The 24,508-nt window shown below is 48.7% G+C and overlaps 9 protein-coding genes and 1 non-coding gene across 10 annotated transcripts; 5 read left to right on the top strand and 5 right to left on the bottom strand.

Annotated features, from left to right (window-relative positions):
• The first annotated feature begins 1,834 nt into the window (after window positions 1-1,834).
• On the top strand, window positions 1,835-2,520 carry BO85DRAFT_477907 (uncharacterized protein). The gene is made up of 2 exons (XM_025662860.1): window positions 1,835-2,020; window positions 2,086-2,520. Exons 1-2 carry the CDS (start codon window positions 1,909-1,911, stop codon window positions 2,286-2,288), a joined length of 315 nt encoding a protein of 104 aa, XP_025515332.1. The 5' UTR covers window positions 1,835-1,908; the 3' UTR covers window positions 2,289-2,520.
• Window positions 2,521-4,650: 2,130 nt separating this feature from the next.
• BO85DRAFT_520166 (cytochrome P450) lies at window positions 4,651-6,713 on the top strand (the record flags this gene model as incomplete). Its single annotated transcript, XM_025665110.1, has 7 exons — window positions 4,651-4,843; window positions 4,907-5,036; window positions 5,099-5,290; window positions 5,340-5,491; window positions 5,540-5,784; window positions 5,836-6,107; window positions 6,166-6,713. 7 exons carry the CDS (start codon window positions 4,651-4,653, stop codon window positions 6,542-6,544), a joined length of 1,563 nt encoding a protein of 520 aa, XP_025515331.1. The 3' UTR covers window positions 6,545-6,713.
• Window positions 6,714-7,111: 398 nt separating this feature from the next.
• Window positions 7,112-7,195, bottom strand: BO85DRAFT_t150. The gene has a single exon. It is a non-coding gene; the product is annotated as a tRNA-Thr (tRNA).
• A 1,194-nt stretch (window positions 7,196-8,389) lies between these two features.
• BO85DRAFT_520165 (uncharacterized protein) lies at window positions 8,390-9,190 on the top strand. Its single transcript, XM_025665109.1, has 3 exons — window positions 8,390-8,585; window positions 8,683-8,910; window positions 8,972-9,190. The coding sequence occupies exons 1-3, from the start codon at window positions 8,457-8,459 to the stop codon at window positions 9,023-9,025; spliced, it is 411 nt and encodes a 136-aa protein (XP_025515330.1). The 5' UTR covers window positions 8,390-8,456; the 3' UTR covers window positions 9,026-9,190.
• On the bottom strand, window positions 8,975-13,846 carry BO85DRAFT_514157 (Pfs, NACHT and WD domain protein; the record flags this gene model as incomplete). The annotated part of the gene is made up of 5 exons (XM_025664745.1): window positions 8,975-11,198; window positions 11,249-12,298; window positions 12,590-12,714; window positions 12,748-13,168; window positions 13,214-13,846. 5 exons carry the CDS (start codon window positions 13,844-13,846, stop codon window positions 9,453-9,455), a joined length of 3,975 nt encoding a protein of 1,324 aa, XP_025515329.1. The 3' UTR covers window positions 8,975-9,452.
• Window positions 13,847-14,606: 760 nt separating this feature from the next.
• Window positions 14,607-16,533, bottom strand: BO85DRAFT_514147 (cytochrome P450; the record flags this gene model as incomplete). Its single annotated transcript, XM_025664744.1, has 3 exons — window positions 14,607-15,322; window positions 15,384-15,837; window positions 15,891-16,533. 3 exons carry the CDS (start codon window positions 16,531-16,533, stop codon window positions 14,686-14,688), a joined length of 1,734 nt encoding a protein of 577 aa, XP_025515328.1. The 3' UTR covers window positions 14,607-14,685.
• Window positions 16,534-17,648: 1,115 nt separating this feature from the next.
• BO85DRAFT_421049 (uncharacterized protein) lies at window positions 17,649-19,078 on the bottom strand. The gene is made up of 4 exons (XM_025657916.1): window positions 18,830-19,078; window positions 18,663-18,761; window positions 18,225-18,598; window positions 17,649-18,168 (listed from the first exon to the last, which is right to left on the bottom strand). Exons 1-4 carry the CDS (start codon window positions 19,019-19,021, stop codon window positions 17,787-17,789), a joined length of 1,047 nt encoding a protein of 348 aa, XP_025515327.1. The 5' UTR covers window positions 19,022-19,078; the 3' UTR covers window positions 17,649-17,786.
• A 489-nt stretch (window positions 19,079-19,567) lies between these two features.
• BO85DRAFT_300080 (cytochrome P450) lies at window positions 19,568-21,596 on the top strand. Its single transcript, XM_025655336.1, has one exon. The coding sequence runs from the start codon at window positions 19,595-19,597 to the stop codon at window positions 21,263-21,265; it is 1,671 nt and encodes a 556-aa protein (XP_025515326.1). The 5' UTR covers window positions 19,568-19,594; the 3' UTR covers window positions 21,266-21,596.
• Window positions 21,294-22,873, bottom strand: BO85DRAFT_449392 (uncharacterized protein). The gene has a single exon (XM_025660155.1). It carries the CDS (start codon window positions 22,773-22,775, stop codon window positions 21,375-21,377), a length of 1,401 nt encoding a protein of 466 aa, XP_025515325.1. The 5' UTR covers window positions 22,776-22,873; the 3' UTR covers window positions 21,294-21,374.
• Window positions 22,874-23,219: 346 nt separating this feature from the next.
• BO85DRAFT_397412 (SDR family oxidoreductase) lies at window positions 23,220-24,383 on the top strand. The gene is made up of 3 exons (XM_025657021.1): window positions 23,220-23,401; window positions 23,467-23,690; window positions 23,756-24,383. The coding sequence occupies exons 1-3, from the start codon at window positions 23,318-23,320 to the stop codon at window positions 24,318-24,320; spliced, it is 873 nt and encodes a 290-aa protein (XP_025515324.1). The 5' UTR covers window positions 23,220-23,317; the 3' UTR covers window positions 24,321-24,383.
• Window positions 24,384-24,508: the final 125 nt, after the last annotated feature.

Here is a 24,508-nt window from a genome sequence, read left to right as displayed (position 1 = left end):
GGGCTATCATTTTGCAGGATGTGTTTGGGGCTTTATGATTGTGCTTGACAAATGTGTCTTCCTCTTGACAAATACCGATTGATCTAATAAACAAACAAAGAAGAATCCATAATTACCGCTACTACTTTTTATGTGAATGGTCTAGTCCAGTCATCACGATTCAGTATGTTCCTGTAACCTCTTGTTGCCGTTTGTATAACTCATAATGAATCGTAATGTGAAATGTCTCGATAATAGCAAGCAGCCCATTTCTGTATATTCTTTGTAAATATGATAACCCCCAGGACGAGGACTGCCATCATCCAACTGAAGGCGATCACATGGTATATGACCCACTAAACCCGAGAAAAGTTGAAAGAAAAGAGCGGGGAGCAGTAAATTATATCAGCAGATCCCGACAATAATCAAAAAACAGAGAGTAAGTGCGATATCCTGCATGTTTGCTGATCATAGTACTCTCTCCACTGATATATTCTATCAGCTTGTTAGTTATTCTGTTGGTTTTGGGATAAACCTCGGTACATTGTGGTTAGCCGCACACACTATAGAGCCCGATGCATAATAAAAGTGGAGCAGCTGAACAGCAATCATTTAGGGCCTCCTCGGGATTGCCTGTCCCGGTATAGTTGCTTGAGGGCATGTGCACGGTGGAGAACACTATAGTAGCAGCTAGTACTAGGAGCCCTTCAGCCATCGAAGCTGGACATTGCCCGGGACATGCAAAAAGGATTGGTCGGCCAAGATATGTATAAATGTTTCATGTAACATTATCATCTTCTTTGAACCCCCCGAAATGCTACCTACTACTTAGGCCTTGAATTGATCAGGAAATGGATTTTGTGTGTTAACTACTACATTTCATTCAAAGTTCCAACAAAGCATGACCTATAAACCTCGATGTATGCAGGTTTTCGACATCAATAGAATGATATCAACCAACGATGCTCCTACATTGTCTATTGTACTATACGATCTACGCAGGGCCTAGGGAATGGATGGCAATGAGACCATACTAGCCTACAACATTCCCCGAATATCACCGGCGTGAGCGGCAGATTATTTTATGCTATAGCTTTCAACCGCGCCGCTCGTCAGCAGATACAAGTTCCTGATACTAGCATCTATGGCCACTGACTGGTCCCGATTGGCATATGGCACTGAACCATCTTCCCGTTAATTACAATAGTGGGCCATCACGCATACCCTGGGGCTGAGTCGATCTTCGGTGCCTTCTGCAAATCCCGATCTCCTTTCCAATGTGGGGCTGCTTGGCTTACTCTTATTCACGTGTATCATAGCGCAAGTGGCTTCCCGATGTATCCGTTACTGGGTTCTGTAGACGATCAATCAAGCCAGGTAGTTCTTCTTCAAAAGAGAATTGTGAGCTCTAGGCCCAAGCAGAAGCGCCTGGTGTTAGTAAATGTTGGTAACGCAACAACTACTTTCGCATTCTCTTGAGATACTCACGATCACAAACCCCTGTATGAAGCTGCTAGGTCTAGCCAAGTATGTCATCTGCGACCAGAATATCTGCGTTGCTAGCCACAGGTACTCCCGTCCATGTTACATAATAATCGGGGTTTGAACAGTGATCTACAGGGCGATACTACTGTGGGGAAGGTGTGTCTATTGTACTACGTATATTGATGCAAGATTGTGATTCAATTTGCATCAAAAGTTGCCACAATACCCTAGTTACCACAATAATGTAGTTATCACACCGAGAAAAAGAAATGCCAATTCGGGATACAATTATCCGATAGCTACAATCTAAGGTATATATAGCCCCTGCTTCCCCTACTCACAACATATGAACCAACTCAACATCTCAAAGAATTATCCCAGCACAGTACTCTCCTCAAGCAACGTCTCTATGAGAACACCCAGTTCGATCCTACATCTACGACAATGAAGCTCTTATCCACCCTCGTCGCCAGCACCCTTGCCCTGGCAGTCTCAGTCCAGGCTACCGACTGCACTGAAGGCATGAAGTACTGCAAAAGTGTCTTGGAAGACATCGGTAAGATGATCCTGTTTATAAGCCATTTATTGTGAGAGTCTGTTAACAAATTCGACATTGTTTAGACTACACCAAGTATTCCACCCTGATCCCGCAGGCTATAGCAGCGGCCGGCTTCAACCAGGACGCTCTTCCTCCTCCCCTTATGTTAGACCGCCCCTCATTCCTGTTTGCATGTGGCAGTGGTGGATCGATCACTGCTGAGAGAGAATGCACCTTTGGGTGTAACAATGCAGGTGCTGGGCACAACGATTACTGTACTATCTGAGTATGTCTCGCATTGGCCTTTGGCATGGCATCGTTTGTGTCATGGTGGCGGTGGTGGTGTTGATGGTGCGGTAGCAGATGGGCTCAGTGTTCTCCTGTTGCGAGTGTTCTTTGTACTCTAGGCATAGTGTGCTTAGAGACAATGTCAAGATGTCAAATTACGCTGTACTTAGGCCTCTTATGTCGGAACACTGTTAGTATCAGGCACTATGCATATGGTCGTTAAGCAGCCGGGTAGAACAGAGAAGCAATTCTTTGTCAACTACAATTTGCTTTTTTGTCAATCATCGACGCATCTTACGCGAGAGCGGCAGTTTACCTCACAGAAAATTGGTTAATATAGACACCAGGTGACTTGGTAAATAGCAAGCAGATGTGTACTGAGATGAAGTAGCCGGAAGTGCCATAGAAGTGAGATACTCAAATTGAAGCATCTCCTGAGAATATATGTGCACTGCGTATGGTGAATAATAAACTACGAAACTGGCGAGCCAGATAGTGAATAGTGACTGCATCGTAGCTAGCAATTGCTATATAACGGCTGCCTCAGATCCTCTGTCTCTTTTTGTGGAATATTTTTAGTATAATCAAGAGCCCTGGACTTTCCTGCGGGTATTAAAGTTGCATAATATTCCATCCACTTAGTTGGAAACTGTCCAACATCTTCGTCTAATTAATCTAGCCTTACACCATCGCGCTTTCGGCTCTGGGCCGAATTTGCGGAGCCCCGTTCACTACTTATCAATGATGTGCCATGGATCTTATGTGCTATAATCGAAGCTGAGACAGCTCCTCGAGAGCCGGGCTGTGTATTGATGAATGAGCATCGAGTAATAGCTAAAACTCCCCAAAACTTATCACTGCTTATGGGTCACGTTGATTAGCCCGAGGAGCGGGTTTGCTGCTCCCAGAACGAAAGGGGTACTAAGTACTCTTGTATTGCTCCTATGATATCGAATCGGTGATGGTAGAAACCTTCATTCTGGCATCCCGGATGGGTCACTAAACTAAGATTGGATCTGCTCTTCTTCATACTTTCAAACTTTTGTTTATGTTGCAGAAGCACACACGGCATCAAAGCCTGATGCACAGCTAGGCGGATAATGAAACACACCCTTCGAGGATTATTTAGGATTCTGCTCCGACCAACCTATAAGAGCAATGGGTATAGGCGAAGGCATAAATAAGCACAACAACGCGATCAACCGCGGAGAAAGTCTCGCTACGAGAGTGTCTTTTCGCGACTGTTATGAGGGCATTGGATGAGTAGGATGACCTCTATAGAGTATATCTCGCGGACAAGCTGGTAAGACTATTCTTCATAAGATTTTTATTCCTGCTAACATAACTTGTCAGATTGATAAAGGCTTTACTTCTCAAGCGATGTCAAGGTTGCTGCGTTGAAATCTGACTAGATGTGTATAGGCTGCCTGTTGACTCTTCCGAAAATCTTATCACTAGACTTCTCGCTAGTTCTTTGGACATATGCAGTCGTATTAGACAAAATAAGCAGAGCAGTCTCCACTTTGGTACGGCGGCTGGGGCCCAGAATACTCAGACTTGAAGGGTTGTATGAGAGCAGGCACACCCATTGTTCGGAATAAGATTTGCGCCCCCTCCCCCACCATCCATTTTCCCGGAGTATAGCGGGTGCAACTGATAGGGTATCGGATACCCCCAGAAGGGGCGCCTGGTGGCAAAGAGCAACAAGGGATAGTGGTTGCTTGTCGCAGTGGCTCGTAATGGCTAGAAGTTGGAATGCGACTGTGTTCAGGTAAAGGATTTCAAGATACACCATATTTGTTGCCTTTTTACCCCTCTATCCAAGTAACGGCGATGGCAACGATCAACCGGCGCTTTGACCCTACACCTCCCCCATCTGACTTCCAACGTTGGCAATGCTAAATTCTATCAACCGGAGCATCCCTTTAGGGCTAAAAATATAATCAATCTCACCTAAATTGTAGTCTGAATTCATTTCAAATCCCAACAATCCTATTCAGGCTGAGTAATCTAACGCCGCCCAAAAGGGAGGGCTGAAGACCGGCTTCCCTGCCACCAATGGCAAGTCTAGGGGATAATAATACCGAGGCCGTTGTTCCACTTCAGCTGCAGTAGCTCAGTGTGTTATCACGATGGTGGCGCATCTGCACCCCTTCCATCCAATCCCTTTCTGCAGGATTATGTTGGAATATGCAGCAGCAGGAACTACTAGCTGCTGGTGTCCCCGATTTCCCCGCCCGGTTGCCCTGCTTTGCCTCCAGCTTCAGCCATCGCTGCAGACACATGTTCTCAATGCTCCTCCCACATTCTAGTCCTTTTCTATTCTTCCTCACTGGATTTCATAGCTTTGGACTGCAACCATGTTGTCCCTTGTTAGCCTTCTTGTTGGATTCGCGTCCATTTACTTTCTCTATGTCTTTCTTGGACCTAAGAAAACATCTGCGCCACTGCCCCCAGGGCCTCCTCCAAAGCCCATCATCGGCAATATTAAAGACCTTCCGCCGCCCGGTTCAAAGGACTGGCAGCATTGGTTGGATCATAAGGAGAAATATGGTATAATCCCCATCAAATATTTCCTGGAACCTGTGCCATGATGATACTGAGATTATACTTCAGGTCCAATCAGCTCCATCACTGTCTTCGGACAGACTCTTGTTGTCCTGAATGATGCCGATATGGCTCTGGAGATGTTGGAAAAGCGTTCTGCAAAACACTCCTCCCGACCCCATCTTCCCATCGCAGAGTTGTATGTTCCACCAATTAATCTACCCTTCAGTAGCAACAAAGGCGACTAAGCTTCACACCAAGATCCGGATGGGACAAAACACTAGGTCTTCTCCCCTACAACAATCGGTTTCGCGCCTACCGCAAAGCTACGTACCGCGAACTCGGTTCGGCCAACGCAGCAGGTAAATTCGATGGGATCGTCGATAAAGAAGTTACTCGGTTCCTTCTGCGCGTGATACAATCACCGAATAACTTGGTTGATCATCTTCGCAAGTAAGTTTCTACCCTGCAAAAAGTTGCTATATGTCTAATGATACCATAGAGAGTCTGGTGCGATCATCCTGCGGATCGGATACGGATATACCATCGAGCCACATGCGAGAGATCCCCTGGTTGACCTGGTCGACAAGGCTATGGACGACTTCTCCCAAGTCGTTCTCCCAGGTGCTTGGCTGGTTAATTTCGTTCCTTTCCGTTAGTCTGCCAGTATCCCTTTAATGACTCAGACGTTAACTTTCGCAGTAAAATACCTTCCCACCTGGTTCCCCGGAGGAAAGGAAAACCAGACAGCCAAGGAATACAAGGACAGACTGGCCATCATGCACGACAAGACATACGACTTCGTAAAGAACCAAATGGCCAAAGGTACACATCAGCCATCGTATGTCTCCAGTCTACTGGAGAAAGACACTGTTCTTCCAGGCTCGGAAGAGGAAATCGTGGTCAAGTATTCTGCTGGAGCTTTATACGGAGGTGGTGCTGATACGGTGCGTCTCGATCCTCCCAATAATCACTATATCTCCGCTAACCACGCATAGACCGTCTCCGCTTTATCATGCTTCTTCATGGCCATGGCCCTCAACCCAACCGTCCAAAAGAAGGCGCAAGAAGAAATCGATCAGGTCGTAGGAACCTCTCGACTGCCCGACCTCTCCGACCAGAATAATCTCCCCTACGTCAACGCCGTGTTCCAAGAAGTGTTCAGATGGCACCCCGTCACCCCCCTTAGTGTAACCCATGCCTCTAGTGAGGAAGACATCTTCAACGGCTACCTTATTCCCAAGGGCACCATCATCGTTCCCAACGTCTGGTACGCAACCTCCCTTCCTTCTTCCCATTCTCTCCAACTAATACCTGACCAAAACCAGGGCCTTCACCCACGACCCCACCAACTACAACAACCCCGAAGCATTCAACCCCGACCGCTTCCTCGGCGCCACCCCCGAGCCAGACCCCCGACTATACGCCTTCGGATTCGGCCGCCGCATCTGTCCCGGTCGCTTGCTCGCTGAGAAAAGCATTTTTCTCACCGTGGCACGAGCACTGGCGGTACTGGATATTCGAAAGAAGGTACGAGATGGTAAGGAAGTGCCTATTCGGGTGGAGTTTTCTTCAGGGACCATTAGCCATCCTGTTCCATTCGAGGTGGATCTGAAGCCGAGGAGTAAGGGGCATGAGGACTTGGTGAGGGCCGTGGAGAGGGAGTTTCCGTGGGAGGCGAGTCATGCGAAGGAGTTGGGGATTTGAGGGCATGTAGAGATGGAATGCTTGACGGAGGTATAGTGGCGGGATGTGGCGAAGTGTGTGAGGAATATTTTGTCTGCTTAGACGGTGAGGCACATAACACGTCGGGTAGGATCGGTTCAACGCGATCAGGACTGCCAAGACAGTCAGTATACATGAATAAATGAACACGATCGCGTCTATCTGGAGCTAAGTAGAACGCGTATGCTGTACCCTGTTGCACGCATAATGCAACCATAAACGAGATAAAAATAAATCAAGAGCAGCTGCTTGCTGTCCCTTACACAGAGTTCCATTGGTCCCATTCTCCGATTTAACGGAACGGACCGACCGGATCCATTTTCCGTGTGATCCGGTCGCAATTATGTGGGTAAATGTATTATTGAGATGCAGACGCAAGGGCTTCACTCGCTGAAGAATTTGTGGCTGATAGTGATTTCCAGGTTGTTGAGATTAGCAGGGTATCTAGATGTTTGTTTTGTAGAAATGGGTGAGGGAGGGTTAGGGTAGAATGGAGAAAGATTTAGCCAGAGGAGCCAAAACGGGGCCGGGCGGGAAAAAAAAAGAAATTGCCTCCACGCGGGATTGAACCACGGACCTCTTGATAACCGTAAAGGATACAAGTCAAGCGCTCTACCACTGAGCTATAAAGGCGATTCTTGTCAATTTTGAGCAGAGTAAACCTTTATGTAGGGGAGCTATACTGAAACCTGTCAATCGACTGGTCGGTCTTCCATGAACATATTTACGGAATTGTGGTACATTGTCTTTTACAATAAATCATAAAATGCTTATAAGAGTATACTGAAAGAGAAATCACACCTAGTAATCTGCTATACTTATGGTCTAGTCCCGGTGCCTAGACGTCCGAGGGCTGAGTCTCACTACCTCATGGTATGTCGTCCGCCTCGTCGAAGGATCGTAATGTCATGCTCCAAATATAGATGAGTGAACCACCAGCAATGGTGAATGTCAGCCGACCATGATAAACACCGAATAGCTGAAAGGCTCGACATACTCCTCAAAATGACTCCATCCAACACACCGTGGGTGATGCGTCGGCTACCGAGCTACTAATAGCCCGGATATGTCGCACTCAATAGCAACAATTCGTCCGTGCGGATACCTGCCGGGCCTAAAGCAGTGACTAACAAGTAAACTGGACTTAATACGTCATATTATCTTGTCAAGCCTGCATTCAGGGTCCTGGGACAGTACAGGACAGCCTCTTACCCGTCAGCTTACTGGGGTCCCCGGCTGGCTGCCTTGCATATAAGTCAGGTCATATGAGGAGCCCCGACATATGACTTGGCATAAAATAAGCTTTGAATCAAGCTCATTGTAATAGTGTAAGTTATTTCATGGTGTCGATGGAGGTCTCACACTGGTCTTTCGAAACTTTTATTGCTAGTTCTTTTTCTCCTGAATAGAAATATATCCGCCTGTCATCACTGCAAGGAAGTTAGCACCTTGAATCCAGCATACTAGAGTAGAGTATATGCAGTCTCGCTTAGATTGGCTTCTATAATATAATCTTTAATTCTATTTTTATGTAGATACATCACATATCCCCAATGTTGGGAATACTGTTGTGTACCAAAAGCCTTTTATACTATCACTCTTATTGGTCGCAAATACGCATGGGAGGCCTGATGTCTCAGAGCCGTGGCGGAGCCTTACCAACGATATGCCGCGACCCTCTTCAAAGTGGCTGACTGAGGTGCCTGAAAAAAGCAAGTAGTACAATAGTTCTCATGCAATAGTTGTTCTATTTGTAGTGCTAGCGACTGGTAAATATATAAAGACCCATTCTCCCGACCGATGTCAAGTTTCATCATTACTTACCAACTCTTCTTCCGAATTCACAACACTTTTGAACTCTTATTCCGATAATTACATTGACTACACATCCGCCATGAAATCCATCCTCTCCCTCGCCCTCTATACAGCTACCGCCCTAGCCCAGGGCATCTACATCGAGTCCCCCGCCGCCGGCACGGAGCTGAAAGCCGGAGAAACAGTAACCGTGCAGATCGGCCGTCCGGTACGTCCATCCCACTCTCCACCTTTGCAATCTTTCCCATCTATCCCACGACTACACCATACTTACCCCCTCACTCATGCTTGGTTTCTTGGAATAGGGATTTCCGGAAAACATCGCCGAGATCGGCATCGCCATCGGTATCGAATCCTGCTCCGGGTCCTCGGGATGCACTGCCCCCGACTCGGCTATCGGAAATCTCCTATACAGCGGCCCCTATGATCCGCAGTCCAACGGACCTCCTTACCCGTATGAGAACATCACTGTCACGGTGCCGGATGTGACGGGCCCTGCGCAGATTGGGGTTGTTAGACCGTATTTGGTGGGGGTAAGTTCGATTCTTGTTAATTTGTAGGGAAGGTTTGATGGTGGTTTGCTGATGTGTGTAGCTTTCGTATGAGTTTGTTGTGGGGACTGCGGTGACGAATGTTACGATTGTGTAAGGGTGGATGGCTGGAGTGGGTTTGTGGTAGACGATAGATGGTTGGGTTGGTGGTAGGTGGGAAGGAATACATTACTGCCTATTTTCTGAAACACTGTAGTATTGTCCCGTGTTGTTCTATTATAGAAGAATGAAGAAAGTAGGTACCCGTGCTCACCAGCACAACTTATCCAACACATCTTATTTCAATCAATCCGGCATGTCTAGCCTGTACACGCTGCTCAGCGTGAATGAAGCCTTGTGCGGCACTTGGACCTGCCGCAGAAGTGTACATATTTTGATCAAAAGTGAAATATGAAACGGAAGAAAGAGGAAGACCAGGAGATCAAGACAAAATACAGAAAAAAAGGAAACATAACCACAAGTGAAGATAACTTGGTTTTGCAGGAGTTGAAGGATATTCTTTCTCCTGGGGTTCTGTCAGCATATCATACATCTTTCAATGCATCTGGATCAAACCAAACGAAGTAAACTCGGCCGGATTGAGCCCCAATTATAAGAGCATTCTCCCGATTTGCCCATGCATTGTCAAATTCGTTGTTTCGGTATTCTGGAGGCAACCAAATACTTTTCTTATTACCAAGAATAACCCAGTCGTCCTCAACAGAGATCTTGCACTTGGCAGACATGTCTTGTTTTGTAGGATTGGTGGGAAGTATACTTCGAATGCGAGGATCATAGATGCCACCAGTCTGTTCAGGGTGTCCTGTTTGTGTATTCCATATTCGAAATGTGTTTTTCCCGAAATCGGTAGCCAGCACTTGGTTTTCCGCAAAGAAACGGACCAGACATAGCATTTTACTACCATGGTCGAATTTCCATTTCTGTTGCCCGTTCTCGGTATTCCATACTCTGACTGTCCGATCAGATGAACTAGAGGCGAGTAGCTTGCTGCTTGGAGAGAAGGCAGCTGCTGTCACTTCGTCGTGGTGGCCTTTGAGGGTTCGCACCAATCTCCCATTCTCTGCACTCCATAATTTGACTGTGAAGTCCAAAGAGTATGTTGCCACCAACCGACCATCTGGTGAAAGTATCACACCTTCTATTGGCTCTGAGTGATAATCCATGCTTGGCTCCTCCCTCCCGGGGGCCACCTTCCATAGCTTGACTGTATTATCATATGACCCCGATGCCACCAACTGGCCATCAGGTGAGAAGGCAACAGTTGTAGCATGGTTAACATGACCCTTTAGTGTTTGTTCTAGCGTTCCAGATTTTGTGCTCCACAGTTGAACGGAGTTTTGCAATGGTCCTGCAGAGATGAGATTGCTATCCGGGGAAAACACGGTCAAATCAAGCACATGTTCGTCATGAATTGTGTGCTTGATATTCCAAGTCGCAGTGTCCCACAGTGTGATAGTTCTATCATCTGAGGTACAGGCCAACATCCGGTTGTCAAGGGAAAATGCCGTATTCGTGATCTTGCCCAAGTGAGCGAGCTCGTGCACTATAGTATCGCTCTCTATATTCACCAAAACCACTGTATTAGGAGCATAGGCGCGTATTGTAGCTGCTAACAATCCCTGACCATTTAGAGAAATGGCCGTGGGCGCGAGCGATGACGTTGAGCCCGAGGGTCGCCATTCCCACCTAAGTCTCCACGTCCCCTTCTCCCACACCTTCACAACACCATTGAACGATGCAGACCCCAATAGCTGGTTATTCAGAGAGAACATCAGATGAGCGATGTCTCCAGATTGCTCGAGTCTTCCTGTTTCACGCCATGTGATTGTATTCCATAGCCTGATACTACCATCACTCAACCCAGAAGCTAGTAGCTTGTTGTCTGGTGAAAACGCCACAGCTCTAACCCAACTTGGATGATCAAGTATCTTTTGTAAATTCCCTGTGAACGAGTCCCAGACTTTGACCATTTTATCTGAAGAGCCCGATGCCACCAGCTGTCCATCTGTAGAGAATGCAACAGAGCATACCCGATTTGAATGCTCAAGTGTTTGGAGCAGCGCACCCCATTCCATATCAGTGCCAACTGTTCGTAGGATCCATTTGCAGACTTTCTTTCGGAACATGCACCTGATAATACTTCTCTCCGGCGAGAATATAAGACAGGAGACATAGAGCTGGAGAGGCGCTGCGGTCGCAATTGGCAGGTTCTGCAATATGAATCTTTCGGCGTCCATTAGAAAGTCCAACAGTACCGGCACGTTCTTAGTCTGGTTGAATATTAGCTTAAGTACAGGCTCGCTCAGACCCACTGGCTTACTTCTGAACTGGATTTCAATTGACCGACAAGCCTCACAATGTCGGGAAACAGCCCCAGCAAACCCATTGCCTCTAGCCAGTGAAGAAAGTGTGTGTTGAAGAACGAAAGAATATCCTCCATGTCTGTGGACGTGCAGCCACTTTGAACTAGATGATAGACCCAGTAGCGACATGCATACCGAATACAATTCAAAGGGTCTGGATTGGGGATTTGCACATCTTGTATCGCAATTCCGTAATGAGACACGCCATATATGTTTTGCTTCAAGTTCTTTCTCAAACCATGGAGGGCTCTCTTATACAGTTGGTGATGAAGCGTGGCCGACGAGACATTGTAGAGTCTTCGATAATGCTTTTGCAGATAATCTTGCGCTGATTGGTGGACCAGGTACACGGTATTGTTTCGAATGGTCAGAAAGGACCGACATTCCTGGACGACTGCTTCCGCTGTATCTTCACCCTCTGGAAGTTCTGCGAGAATTTCAATCTCGGACAAGGCCAGGGGATCTCTAGCAACCATAGCAGCCATGAGGACATTCCTGCAGCATGATGACATAATTTCGGAGTTTAAATTGGCCAATCTATCTAGCAGGTAGCCATAGAGGTCTTCCAAATCTTTTGGAATTTTGTCGACAATTTCGGCCCACATAAATTCGTGGGAGTTAATGAGCTCTCTGCAGACTAATGACACCCAGATGTAAGTGTTGCTTGCTTCAGCTTTCAATTTAGCAGCTAGTTCCTCGACACGATTCTTCTTACGTGCCTTATGCCTAAGCTGAACCATCTTGATATCAATATATCTGTCGATAGAGTGCGACATGTCATGTCCATCGAGCTTCAGAAGACTGTGTGTGGGCAGAGTGGGGTCCTGCACACTTGCTGGTATTTCTGGCAGTGGCCGGCTGGAGACGAGCCACTTTATATTGAGCAGCTCTTCTGCCGAGGACGCATCATCGATGAATCTAGTCAGTAGTTCTCTGCTTTTCTCCTCGCATTCATCCATGGCATCAATGATAATGATGGCTCGTTTCAAGCATTTATCCCCCAGCATCTTTCTGAGGATGTCACGTAGAGTTGTGAACGCATTTTTATCCGTAAGCAGCCTGCTTGCCGAATGAAAGTATTCCTTCTGAATGTGTGAAATCAGGAGTGGTTGTTCCAGAAGCAACAGCCATATTAGACTGCGTAGAACCGCAACGCCGTTGTTGGCTTGGTCATTCGTGGCTTGACAGAAAAAATATAGAATCAACGGACGTTCTGTATCAACAAGTCCACGAGAAATCAGATCTTTTATGATGCCGATCAAGAGCATCGTCTTTCCAGTTCCTGCCTGACCACTAACCCACAAACGTGCAGGTGTGATATGATCCCACTTGCTGAACTGTCTGTATTCATTCGTGAGAAAAATCCATGTATACAGCTCTTCTATGATGCTCTCATTTCGGGCTTGTATATCTCCAATCTCAGCTCGAGGGTCAATCCAGCGGAGGGACTACAGACAGTTGCGGTATTCGTCTAAGTCTTTTTGGTGCTCACTGGCTATAGTTATCTGTCTGATCTGGTCCTTAATATGTTCTTGGTTATAGAGGGTGAAGTCGCTTTGAAGCACCTTTTCTGCATCTTTGACAGCATTCAGGTTCCCGCTCCAATCATCCAAATCGAGAAAGCTCCGGAGCAGAACGAGAAGTTGACTTTTGTAATAGAAGCAGACGCTCTTGATTTGGTAGAAAAGCATTGACTCGTAGAGATCAACAATTCTAGCTTCGAGACTGTGATTCATCTCTCCCAGTGATGTATTGTTCTTGATATTCTGGTCACTCAACAGCTTGTCTACAGCTTTTGAATACCAGCTCATTCGGGAAACAACGTACGCCACTCCATTATACAGATCTGCTGCTGCTTTGACTGGCCTGATCAAAATCTAATCAGTCAACATGGATCCAGAACATGAGCTGAATATACTTACATCAATTGTGGAAGAAATCACTGCCCACGGAAGTGCGGTCTGTGGGATGCTTTGTAATGGAATGTCAAGGAATGCCTTTACTTGCGTTAAAACACCGGAAACATCATTCATTGTCTCCATGACATTTTTATTATCTTCAATCCTTTTCAGGGCCCTTGCGACTATCGCTCGCATTCGTTCTTCTTCCAAATCTAAGCGAGGACTAATACCTTCACCAGCTGCATCAGAGATGGGCGTTTCGAGAAAGACCGCCAACACCAATTTTTCGTATGCTTGCAGATACTTTGCCTTTTTTGGATCCTGCGATATCTTATTGTAGGCTTTGTTCCATAGGGTATTGTGGATGGTGGTCAAACATTCTGTCGAGGCCACCTTCTGGTTAGAATGATCAAGAACGTTTTCGTTCGCTTGTGGCTTTTCTTGTTGCGTGGCCCCGCTAGGAGGGACATGCCCATTCTCTTCCACAACTTTTGCAGTGTCATGATATTCAGATTCCCCTTGAGTCGGGGAAGTCGAATCATTAGTCGTGTGGGGACCTTCGGCCTGAGTGCTTTGCTTTCTCGGCTTTCCTCGAAATGCTTCCAATTTCTGACGGACCCTTGCTCGAAATCCTGTCTTTATTGAAGAATACATCTTATTTCAAATTTGATGCCATAGTGGAAATAATGTGGAAGCGTAGCATTTTTCGAGCTAAAAAGGTGGGCGAAACCGCAATCTCAGGGTTTCCAGCCACGCTATATCGAACCCCTGTCCGTGGATTATACGTGGGTTCATTTCAGTGGCTATTTGTGACGCTATTGCGGGATCTTAGGTGTCTAGATCCATTTAAACTCCACCGGATGGGCGAATCGGAGACTGTTAGCCCGTTACTTCCATCGGATTAACTGTTGTTAGCGGCCATTGTTTCTCCCATCTGTCTATCTCAGCGCCCAGTCAGCCCAAGGAAAAAAATAAAGGCTTGGCTCTCCAGGGTTTCTTGTTATATGTAACTTTCTTTAATCCTCTTTTATGTCCTGAGCTTATCGATTCTGATGAGTTATAAGCATATACTTGATGTTATTTACTAGAATATCCGCTTGTAGTTTTCTCTTTCTCCATGTCCTTTTTCCCTTTTTTCCTTTTTCTCTTTTTTTCTTTTCGTTTCTTCTCCCTTTCATGTTTGGCGTGTCCATTCCTTGATGTTGGACATTCGGACAATCTTTATAATCCTGACTGTTAGTCCATGATCATATTTAATAGCAAATTAGGGAATCACTTACATATGGTTCTCATTTCCGTCATGTTATCTTTCTCTCGCTGTTGAAGTGAATATGAATACGCATATATGAATAGATCAGATATAAATTTTTCTTAAATACACTCCATCCTATCTCTAAAGAGTTCAGAAACTGCCCTGCGCTCTTCCATACCTAAATACATAAACAGGAAACGAAGACGGACCGTTATTCAAACCAGCCTACAGAAATCCCCTATCACCTCCTTTCACTAAACACAACTTCCAGCTCCCCCAAATTCGCGACAAATGTATCTCTAGTCTCCTCCCTAAACCTCCTTCCATCCTCCCCGTCCGCCAACCGCACATCAAACCTCCCAAACAGCATCGCCACCACAACCCTCAACTCAATATACGCCAACCCCTTCCCAACACAGCTATACGCGCCACCCACGAACGGGAAATATGCCGCTTTATTCATGATCCAATCTGGCTTCTCGTCCGTCCAGCGCTCGGGGACGAACTCTTCCGGGTTTCGATAGTACCGGGGATCGTTCTGGACGGGTAGAATCGGCACACTGACTATTGTATCTCCCGGGATGAAGGTGAAGGTACCCTTATCATTGGGGATGTGGATGCCTTCTGGTGGTGTCTTGCGCTGGATGCCACCGTGCACTGGTGGCTGTATGCGGAGGGCTTCGCTGACGCAGGCGTTTAGGTAGGGAAGGGAGGATATGGAGCGGTAGTAGGTGTCTTCGGGAGATTCGGTGGGGGGTGTTGATTCTGTTTGGCGCTTTCCTGCTGCGGAGTCGAGTTCGGCTTGGAGCTTTCGTTGGATGGATGGGTTGAGGGCCAGGTGGTAGATTATGACACTCATTGTGACGGAGCTGGTGTCTCTGTTCGTAGTTGATTAATTAGATGTCAATGACAAATTGAATGAATGGTGGTGTGACTCACCCTCCAGCAATTACAAGCAGCTCTCCCTCACTATACAACGCCTTCTTAGATAAATCGCGCATAGACGGCAGCATCCTCGTCATAATATCCTCCCCAGGCACTTCATTTATTTCTTCTTGCTGCCGCTTCTCCTGGATACGATCCTGGATCCAATTTCCATACTCTCGAATAGCACTACCAGCGCCGGGCAGGCTCATCAACAAGCTGATAAGCCACGGCGTGTGAACCATGACATGCTGGCCATTTCGCATGTTCTTGACGAAGCTAAGACCAGAGTTCAACTCCCACGTCTCGATATTATTGAAGGAATAGCCCCAGCCGACGACTCCCATGATATCGTAGCTGAGAAGCGACATGGTACTGGGGACAGAGAGCGGTTGGTTGACACGGTGAGCCAAAGCATCGAGGAACTTTTCCGTTGTGCGGACGACCATCGGTTGGTAGGATTTCAGTGCTGTTATTTCAGTGAGCACGATGTGACACACCCAGGAGGACATGATCACCAACCTCTTCCACTAAACACCTTATCCCAAATAGCCTTCCTCCGCTGCGAGTGCACGGCTGGATCCCGCATATGAAACACCGCATAGTCATGTGTGAAGTCACCTGAACCCTTTAGACGATCATACCACGGGCCACGGGTACATTTGCTTGAAGGTCCATAGATGACGTCGATGGCTTCAGCCGACAGGATGCTAAGTTCCTGGGGCCCTGTTCGGACAATATCCCCGTACTGTCTGTGTAGGTTCCATACGCGCTCGAAGTTGCGGTTTTTCTCGAGGTTCTCGTATCCGGTCACGAACTTGGAGAGTTTGAGAGAGAATGGGCCTGGGAAGTGATGTAGACGATGGAAGAAGGCGCGGTAGGTTAGGATCGAGGCGAAGAGGGAGACATAGAAGCAGATGTTTAGTATGGACACATTACCGATGCCTAGAAGCCATGCATAGATGCTTCTCCAACTTCCATGCTTGTTGACTGTCGTGAGTAGGGCTAGGGTATTCACGATCAGGTTGGCATAGACCCAAGCACGGCCCTCCTTGGCGCCGCGCTCTCCGCGTGACCAGTAGAAAATATGGGCACTGATGCCGGCAGCTGCTAGGAGAGGGCCTTTCTCCTTTACAGTGTCCAAAAGATCAAGGAACAAGGCCATTCTGTCTTAGTCTGGGATTCTCCGAAGGCATTGTGCTTACTACTTATAAATGCCTCTTCTCTTGGCAGGATGTGGGGATCATGAGTGCCAAGAGAAACATACCAATAAAGACCCTTTATTGCAATTTCGGTTCGACTTTCTTCTCGGCATTTGCGAGACAGATCATCAATCCATATTGAATGTTTGTAGGCTATACCCTTTCGGGAGTCGGTTGCGACATTGCTGATTGGCTGCTCCGCCTAATCTTCAGTATCCACCATTTGTTTTGAAGTCAATGCACGCAATGCCGGTGGAGTGGGACATTACTTTCCACAACAGATGATTCGTTCTAATATGCGTCAGGCGGTTGGAAATATCTAAAGGGAATCAACGCTCTTACTGTCGGGATTTCAACAGAGGTCAGTCAGCCGTAATGTGTACTGCGACTCAGTGCTTGATCATTGAGAATGGATCAATGGAAACAGACGCCCGAATGGTGGCTAGAGATGGAATGAGAATATGTTATCACACTTGCTGTACTTTGACTTAGTAACATCAGTATATAACTTTGAAGTTTTTAGAGATCACTTTACATTCCCTAACCTCATATATACACGTGTTGTATGAGGCATTTTTTATAGGGCTCGGAATAGGATCCCTGGCATATGACTCAGACTGCAAGTTATCGTATCTATCAAATCCAAGAAGTAAGATAAATGAAACTAGTCAGGCGAGGTCCAAAAGAGAGGGAGGAGTAATAACGTCCCTTATACTTCTGCATCATCGGCTGCGCTTGGTCCCGCTTTTGATCAGAGGGTGGTGGTCAGATTAAAGTCATACAGACAAGCTTTCTGTGCTGATCAACTTATTGCTTGAATAAGATCTGGGAAGATACTGCCAACCGAGACTTCTGAAGGATAATATTTCTAATAGAACGCAGGTCGCTCGAGGTGAGACACGGTTTGGCGTGATATCTCACATTCTTGCACAAAAGCCGGACGTAGTAGCGTGATAATGCGCTACTGTTTGTTTGGACTCAGCTTTCACACAATCCTGCGGACTTTTCCATGATTTGCTAACGACCTCTTCTGTACCTATATATAAAAAGCTTTATAAGTCATCAAGGTATTATACATCCAAACCTAACGCCGTTCAAACTGTCAGAAACACCAAAAACACCACAAGATGCGCCCCAATCATCCTATATACATCTCGTTTCCGAGACGCCAATAATAGAACAAAAACAAAAGGAAAATAATGAAAAGTGAAAGCCATCACACCGCCTGCCTTACATCAGCACGGTACGCCTGCTTCAAACTCCCCAACGAAAGTTCATCGGCGGACCTTTCCTCCGGGAGCCTCTGTGTCTCCTCATGATCGATCGCCGACCAACCGCGGTCCGCCCGACTGCGCGTCCCCTTCTGCGTCGACATTTTATAAGTCCCAGCCGTGGGGTCCATCTTCGAGTTTGCCTGGGTAGCGTTCGACTTGAATATCTTCGAGACCAGCGGGCGCATGGAGGGCATGCAGGCCGTTATCATGGCGACGCAGATTTCGACGGAGGTGCAGTCGATGGCGCCTTGCAGGTCCCAGCTGGAGTCGGCGGAGTTGAGGGCTTGAGCTTCGATGCAGCGGAGAATGGAGGCGATGCAGGTTCTGATGTTATATAAAATTAGCGTCATCATCTTTGGGCGGGATGGGAAAGAACGGACCCAAACCCAAGAGCAAAGACAGACGCCAGCATGCGTTTCTTGCGACTGCTCATGTGTAGTTGATGGATAACAGAGAGGGGCATGCTCAGGATGATAAAGTCAGTGACGACGTTTGTCACGCCGCTGAATACCACGACGGCGTAGTAATCAATGCAGGTGGCGGACACGGAAGGATCCCAGGCGTGAGAGAGAGGAACACATTGTAGCCAGGTGGCGAGCACGCTGCAGAAGTTGTACGCAACCACGACAAAGGCCATGAACCAGGTCATGAGGCGGAACCATCGCTGTGGGAAGATCCGACCGTAGAATGTTAGGATGGAGAGCTTGGTGAAGCAGATGGCGAGACAGTAGAAGCACTCGGCGATGGTTATAGACTGTGTGTCTGTATATTAGCGTTGTGTGAGGGTGGGGTGGGTGATAGAATTCAGTTTAGCTCACCAATGTTAAACCCTTCGCATCGGTTACATAGACAATGTGCTTTCCCATGCCAAAGTGGATAGTTATGTAGATTGAGACGCTGAATGCAACGTTGAAGAACTACCAGCCAGAAAAGGTGAGCTTGAGTTCCCCGAACTCGCTGTATTGCCAAGCCCAATGGGCCTTACCAATCCTACTATGATAAAGTAGTCGTCGAGACCTAATCGCATCGACGTGATAGATCGGGCTATCACTCGCAGGATAACGCCTGCAGCGCTGGCGGCCATTGTGATTGATGCGCAGGCAATGATTCCCGGTGCACGGGTCGCACCCGGATTGGCTTCCATTGCCTCGATTTGAGCTGCTGTTAGACTTGACATTTTGGCAGAGTTCAGTAGTGTTGTCGTCAAGGCCACCGAGAACAATCAAGGAGAAAGTACACAACAGAGAGGAATGGGGGAGTGGATGGCAGGATCAGGCCTGGAGAAAAGGCGGAGTATGGACTTGGAATACGAGGATCCTGCGAGGCGGAGTTCCTGCAACAGCCCCCATGAAGAAACAGCCCCCATGGGGCTAAATGATGACTGCAGTTTGAGCATCAGGCCAGACGCTGTCTGATAACAACTAATGTTATAGCGCTAAGCAACTGACCAAGCAATTTATGCAGATGGGGGCCGATGCAATACACCTCATTACCGGTGGGTCGTTGTATTACTGTATGTCAGGTACTGTCACACGGGGTATTAGGTATCAGCCTACAAATTGCTGCATTTGAGGCTGCATCTGTCAGATCATAACCAAGTATAGGACATATTGGCTGAGGAAATGTCCCTTCATGCTGAAGATCAGCTTGATCAACCTGGGGGCGAGAGTATGTAAAGAAGCCTGCTTTCCTCTCTCAACACAGTCCGTCATCCACTGTCGCCCACAGTATCGTCATCACACCCTCAGTCATGCCCATTGCCAACACCAACGCCGCAGCGCTATTGACGCTGCTTGCGTTGACACTCGGTTACCACCTTCGCACATGGCCCCTTGTGGACCTTCTCCTTGAAACTCTTTTTGCCGTGATTGTCTACCGCTTGACCTTGCATCCACTGGCCAGCTACCCAGGACCCTGGCTGGCCGCCGCCACAGACTGGTACAACATCTACTACTGCTTCACGGGCGATCGACACCTAGACTTCTACCGACTGCACGAGAAATACGGATCAGCCGTACGATATGGCCCCAATCGCGTGTCATTCCGCTCGGCAACCGCCCTGGCTGACATCTACGGCAGCCAAGCCAACACACAAAAGTCAGCCGTCTACAGCGCCTTTACCCACTTCTTCACCGTCCCCGCCAGTCTAACCACCATCGATCGAAAAGCCCATGCCTTCAAGCGGCGTGTCACCAGCCGAGCCCTAAACCCACGTGCCGTGCAGGATCTCGAAGAGCTGATCCTGCAGAACGTGCGCGCCCTGTGCACCGCCCTGACGATCCCAGCGGATCCCTACCCATCGAAGAACAATGAGGATCCAACTACCGAGAAGGATCCCTCCTCCTCCTGGGGCCGTCCCCACAACCTCACCACAACAATCAAATGCCTCCTCAGCGACATCATGGGCGACGTGACCTTCTCCCGTCACTGGAACATGCAATCCAGCCCACGTAACCGCCACATCCTATCCCTAATGGCCCAAGGCACCCGCGGCATAAACCTAGCAGGCCACATGCCCACCCTCCTCAAACTCCACCTCGACCGTCTCTGCTTCCCCACTCTAACCCGCGGCGTGCAGCAATTCTTCCAACTTTCCGAAGAACAGTCCTCTTGGCGCGCCGCTCAGCCCCCCGATACCTTGCCGCATCGGGACCTCTTCGCCTCGCTCCTAGACGCCCGCGACCCACACTCGGGCCAGGGCTATACTCCGCGCGATTTAATTGCCGAAGCGGGCTTTTTGATCATTGCCGGTACTGATACTACGGCAACAACTATCACTGCCACTTTGTTCTACTTGCTGCATAATGGGGAGGCGTATGTCCACGCGCAGACCGAGGTTCGTGCTGCTTTTGAGGATGTCGAAGATGTCCGGATTGGACCTGCCCTGGCGGGGTGTGCGTTCCTGTATGCTTGTGTAAATGAGGCGCTGAGGCTGAACCCCCCTGTTAGCTCGGTCCTGCCGCGCCAGGTGCTGGAAGGGGGGTTGGTGGTTGGGGCAATGGATGATAAGCATGGTGGTGGTGCTGATCGTAAGTACTTTGTGCCGGAGGGGACGGATGTCGGGGTGCCGATGTATGCCTTACAGAGGGATGGTCGGTACTGGGTTGATCCCCATGTGTTCAGGCCGGAACGCTGGCTGGGGGTGAATGCTGAGGATGGAGGTGTCACAGCGTATGCGCCGTTCGGGGCGGGACGAACAAGTTGTGTGGGTAAGTACCTTGCGTATCAAGAGATGGGGATTATTCTCGCTAGGTTGCTGTGGTTGTTTGATATGCGGTTGTATTCCGTTCATGAGAAAGAGGGGAACAAGAAGAAGGGGAATGCAGCATGGGGAAGGAACCGGAGAGATGAGTTCCAGACACGCGATGTGTTTACCAGTTCGCATGAGGGACCGGTTGTACAGTTCCGCAGAAGAATTTAGTGCCATGCCAACTTGGTTTGGTAATAATATATACAATTTTCTGTTTGTCACATATTCTAGTAGTTTTCAAACTCCTCATAATCGATTACTATTACACCGGCAAATAAATCTACTCCAACAACCCCTCGACCAACATCTCCCTCCACCTTTCAAATACCCCCTCAACAAAACTTCTCTCATAAAACGCCTCATTCCAATGCACCGACAACACCAACTCCCCGTTAAACGTCCACACCTGCGTCAACAACAACCGATTGATAACCTCGATAGCCACCCACCACTCCTCCACCTTGACCTTCCTCTCCTTGCCCTCCACCTCCGCCTTGAGCAACTCGTTCACCCGTCCCATGGAACTCAGCTCGGGATGCGCCGGCGCAAGCAACGGATCAGGCGGCGCAGCGCCCAAGACCTGCATAACTCTTCCCACATAGGTAGGCAGAAAATCGAAGATATTCTGCGGGGCCTCCATGGCCAGATTCCTGCGGTAGAGGGAGGTGAATTCCCGCGCGAGGCGGAGGAATTCTTCATGCTTCTCCACCTGCGTTGGGTAGAGCGGCATGCGGAACGGAAGACCTGTATGATAGAGCGAGACAGCGGCTGCAGGGCCGTTCCACGGCTCGGGGAGGTAGCGACGCAGGTCGAGGGGGTTGAAGCCGACGTAGTCAGGTTTGTTTTCTGGGTGGAGGGCGAATTGAAGGCCGGTTAGGGCGAGGGCGGCGTGGGTGGCGGCTGTGATGGTGATATTGTGGGCGGAGCAGGCTTCCAGGAGACGGGTGGTGGTTGCGCTGTCGATGTGGCGAAGGATGCGTCTGGGGTTGGTGGGGAGGACGTTGGGGAGAGTGGGAAGCATGAGATTTCCATTGTCAGTCTGGGTGAGGCAGGGCTGGAGTTCGCGGTTTGAGGCTGCTGTGGCGGCGGGTTCGTCTAGGGGGGTGCTTGTGTTGGGGAGATTGGAGTCTGAGATGGCTTGGTCCACAGCGGGACAGAGACGGGAGGGTTCAGTCCCGTCGATGGGATGAATGGTGCCGTCTGCGAGGAGTTGCAGGAAGGCGGACTGCATGTGGTGCAGACCGATGCCGTCGATGCGCCAATGGGGGGTGCGGAAGACTACCTCGGAGGTATTGGGGAGGTAGTAGAGATGGACGCGTGGTGACGGTGTTAGCTGCTCGTAGAGGTCATTTGAAGTTCGATTGGTGTCGATGTGGAAGGTCTCTTGAGCCCACGCGTCGAGTTGGGTATTAGAGGTGATGACTTCATACACGAAGCGCTCGCTGCCGTTGCCGTCTGCCTCGGGTTCAGCGGCCAATTGAGGGTAGACATGGCGGAGAGCTTTCCAGGCTTGCTCAATTGCACTGGTGGGAGGTAGAGGTGGGTGCAGCTGGAGAGTGCAAGTGATTAGGTAGTGTTCTTTGTTGAGCGGAGCACCGGCGGCGGCAACAATGCGGTAGAATGACTCGATGGAGTCGAAGGGACGCTCGTATCGGTTCGGGGAGACTTGTGTCCAGGACATCTCGAAAACCAAGGGAATTGAGAGTTTGGATAGTGGTTTTGGGCCAAGTGGCGGTGTTCGATCAAGTTATGATTAGGCAGGAGAGAACTGGGAGATTGTGGAATGGTTGAGGGGTAAGACTTGAATTGATGGAGCAGGCGGGGGCGATAAATAACTAGGAAGGTATTGCATCTAGTATCTACTGTTACACTACCAGGCAAAGTGGATCTCAGGAAACTTTGTAGCCTTGTAGGCTGACAGACAGTAAGCACTAAATATTATTGAGACAAGATTTTATGGCCCCCTGCAGATCACTGGTGACTGGCGATACAAGTGTTACACTAAACGTTACTAGTCAATGCTTAGTGCAAGATAGCGAGGCTTTGCTGCGTGGGGTCCAAAACACAAACAACGGAAGAAGCGGACACTGACATTTCTCCCCCACTTATTATCTTTGCTCTTCTCCCCTCCTTCAATCCGGTCCTGCTGCTCTCTCTATCCTCAATTACATCGTTTCCCTCTTCTCTATATACCAGATATCATACACATATCAAACTTAAACAATGTCCAGCCAACCTCTTACCTGGGTTGTCACCGGCTGCTCCTCCGGCATCGGCGAAGCCCTAGTCCGCGCCATCCTCGCCCAGGTGAGCACCCACCCCACCAATTTCTTCCTCACACTTGTACTAATTACTGATCGACGAGTAATCAGGGCGACAAAGTCATTGCCACTGCTCGCGCCCGCAACAATGTCAGCGGTGCCGACCGTCTCTCGGCTCTCAAAGAAGCCGGAGCCGCAGTGGTCGAGCTCGACGTGAGCCGGCCCCAAGAAGAACTGGATGCCAAGGCGCGCGAGATCTGGGAGATCTACGGCAAAGTCGATGTCCTAGTGAACAACGCTGGATACATTGACGCTGGTATTGTCGAAGAAATCACGTTAGCTTGCCCCTCTCCCCCCACTCCTCGTATACTGTCTTGAATCCCCACTAATGAATTCCCAGCGAGCCTTTCCTGATTGACGCCCTCCGCACCAACGCCTTCGGTCCCCTCAACGTATCCCGCGCCTTCCTGCCACTCATGCGCGCCCAAAAATCCGGAACCGTGCTGTTCACTAGCAGCGTCGGAGTCTACTACGGTGCGCCTGGTGCATCATGCTACACAGGCGGCAAGGGTCTCCTGGAGGTGGTGGTGCCCAACCTGGCTCTGGAGCTGGCGGCATTCGGCATTCGCACCTCACTACTCACCTATGGTTACTACCGCACAGAGGTCATGAACCCTGGAAACTTTTACAGCCGGGCGCCTCGTCCGCTGCCGGAGTATGAAGAGCTCCGGGGTCTGGTGGTTGCTGGGTGTGCGGCTGCCAACCACAACCAGCAGGGTGATCCGGAGAAAGCGGCGAAGGTGGTGGTCGAGGCCGTTAAGGGAACGGGAAAGTTTGAGGGGAAGCAGTTGCCTTTGCGGTTGCCCATTGGCAAGGATGCTATTGCTGCGATGCGCAAGGCGTGCGAGGAGAGGTTGGCTATTTGTAATGAGTTTGAGGGGCTGGTGGATCAGACGGATTTCTAAACTTTGAATGAAAATTGTATATAATGATTAGCTTCGAGTTGGTTCAATTGACTTTTGTTTACTAAAAATTGGTTGGATTATTCTGTATGGGTCGAATGGAATATTCCAGGTGACTTTGGTTAGGATCTTGCTCTGTTGAGTGCACTTGTCCGTGACACAGTCCTCATTTATGAAAAGGGACTGACCAG

The sequence above is a fragment of the Aspergillus piperis genome (genome assembly GCF_003184755.1).
Source record: "Aspergillus piperis CBS 112811 unplaced genomic scaffold BO85scaffold_9, whole genome shotgun sequence".
Classification (NCBI taxonomy): Eukaryota; Fungi; Ascomycota; class Eurotiomycetes; order Eurotiales; family Aspergillaceae; genus Aspergillus; species Aspergillus piperis.
This window is presented reverse-complemented; position numbering and strand designations above follow the sequence as displayed.

Coding starts and splice junctions, on each gene's coding strand:
- BO85DRAFT_477907 (XM_025662860.1), top strand. CDS start 1,909: ATGAAGCTCTTATCCACCCTCGTCGCCAGCACCCTTGCCCTGGCAGTC. Junction 2,021..2,085: donor AAGTGTCTTGGAAGACATCG/GTAAGATGATCC, acceptor GACATTGTTTAG/ACTACACCAAGTATTCCACC.
- BO85DRAFT_520165 (XM_025665109.1), top strand. CDS start 8,457: ATGAAATCCATCCTCTCCCTCGCCCTCTATACAGCTACCGCCCTAGCC. Junction 8,586..8,682: donor CCGTGCAGATCGGCCGTCCG/GTACGTCCATCC, acceptor TTCTTGGAATAG/GGATTTCCGGAAAACATCGC. Junction 8,911..8,971: donor TTAGACCGTATTTGGTGGGG/GTAAGTTCGATT, acceptor TGATGTGTGTAG/CTTTCGTATGAGTTTGTTGT.
- BO85DRAFT_421049 (XM_025657916.1), bottom strand. CDS start 19,021: ATGTCAAGTCTAACAGCAGCTCAAATCGAGGCAATGGAAGCCAATCCG. Junction 18,599..18,662: donor ATGCGAAGGGTTTAACATTG/GTGAGCTAAACT, acceptor ACAGACACACAG/TCTATAACCATCGCCGAGTG. Junction 18,169..18,224: donor GTCTTTGCTCTTGGGTTTGG/GTCCGTTCTTTC, acceptor ATATAACATCAG/AACCTGCATCGCCTCCATTC.
- BO85DRAFT_300080 (XM_025655336.1), top strand. CDS start 19,595: ATGCCCATTGCCAACACCAACGCCGCAGCGCTATTGACGCTGCTTGCG.
- BO85DRAFT_449392 (XM_025660155.1), bottom strand. CDS start 22,775: ATGTCCTGGACACAAGTCTCCCCGAACCGATACGAGCGTCCCTTCGAC.
- BO85DRAFT_397412 (XM_025657021.1), top strand. CDS start 23,318: ATGTCCAGCCAACCTCTTACCTGGGTTGTCACCGGCTGCTCCTCCGGC. Junction 23,402..23,466: donor TCCGCGCCATCCTCGCCCAG/GTGAGCACCCAC, acceptor ACGAGTAATCAG/GGCGACAAAGTCATTGCCAC. Junction 23,691..23,755: donor GGTATTGTCGAAGAAATCAC/GTTAGCTTGCCC, acceptor ATGAATTCCCAG/CGAGCCTTTCCTGATTGACG.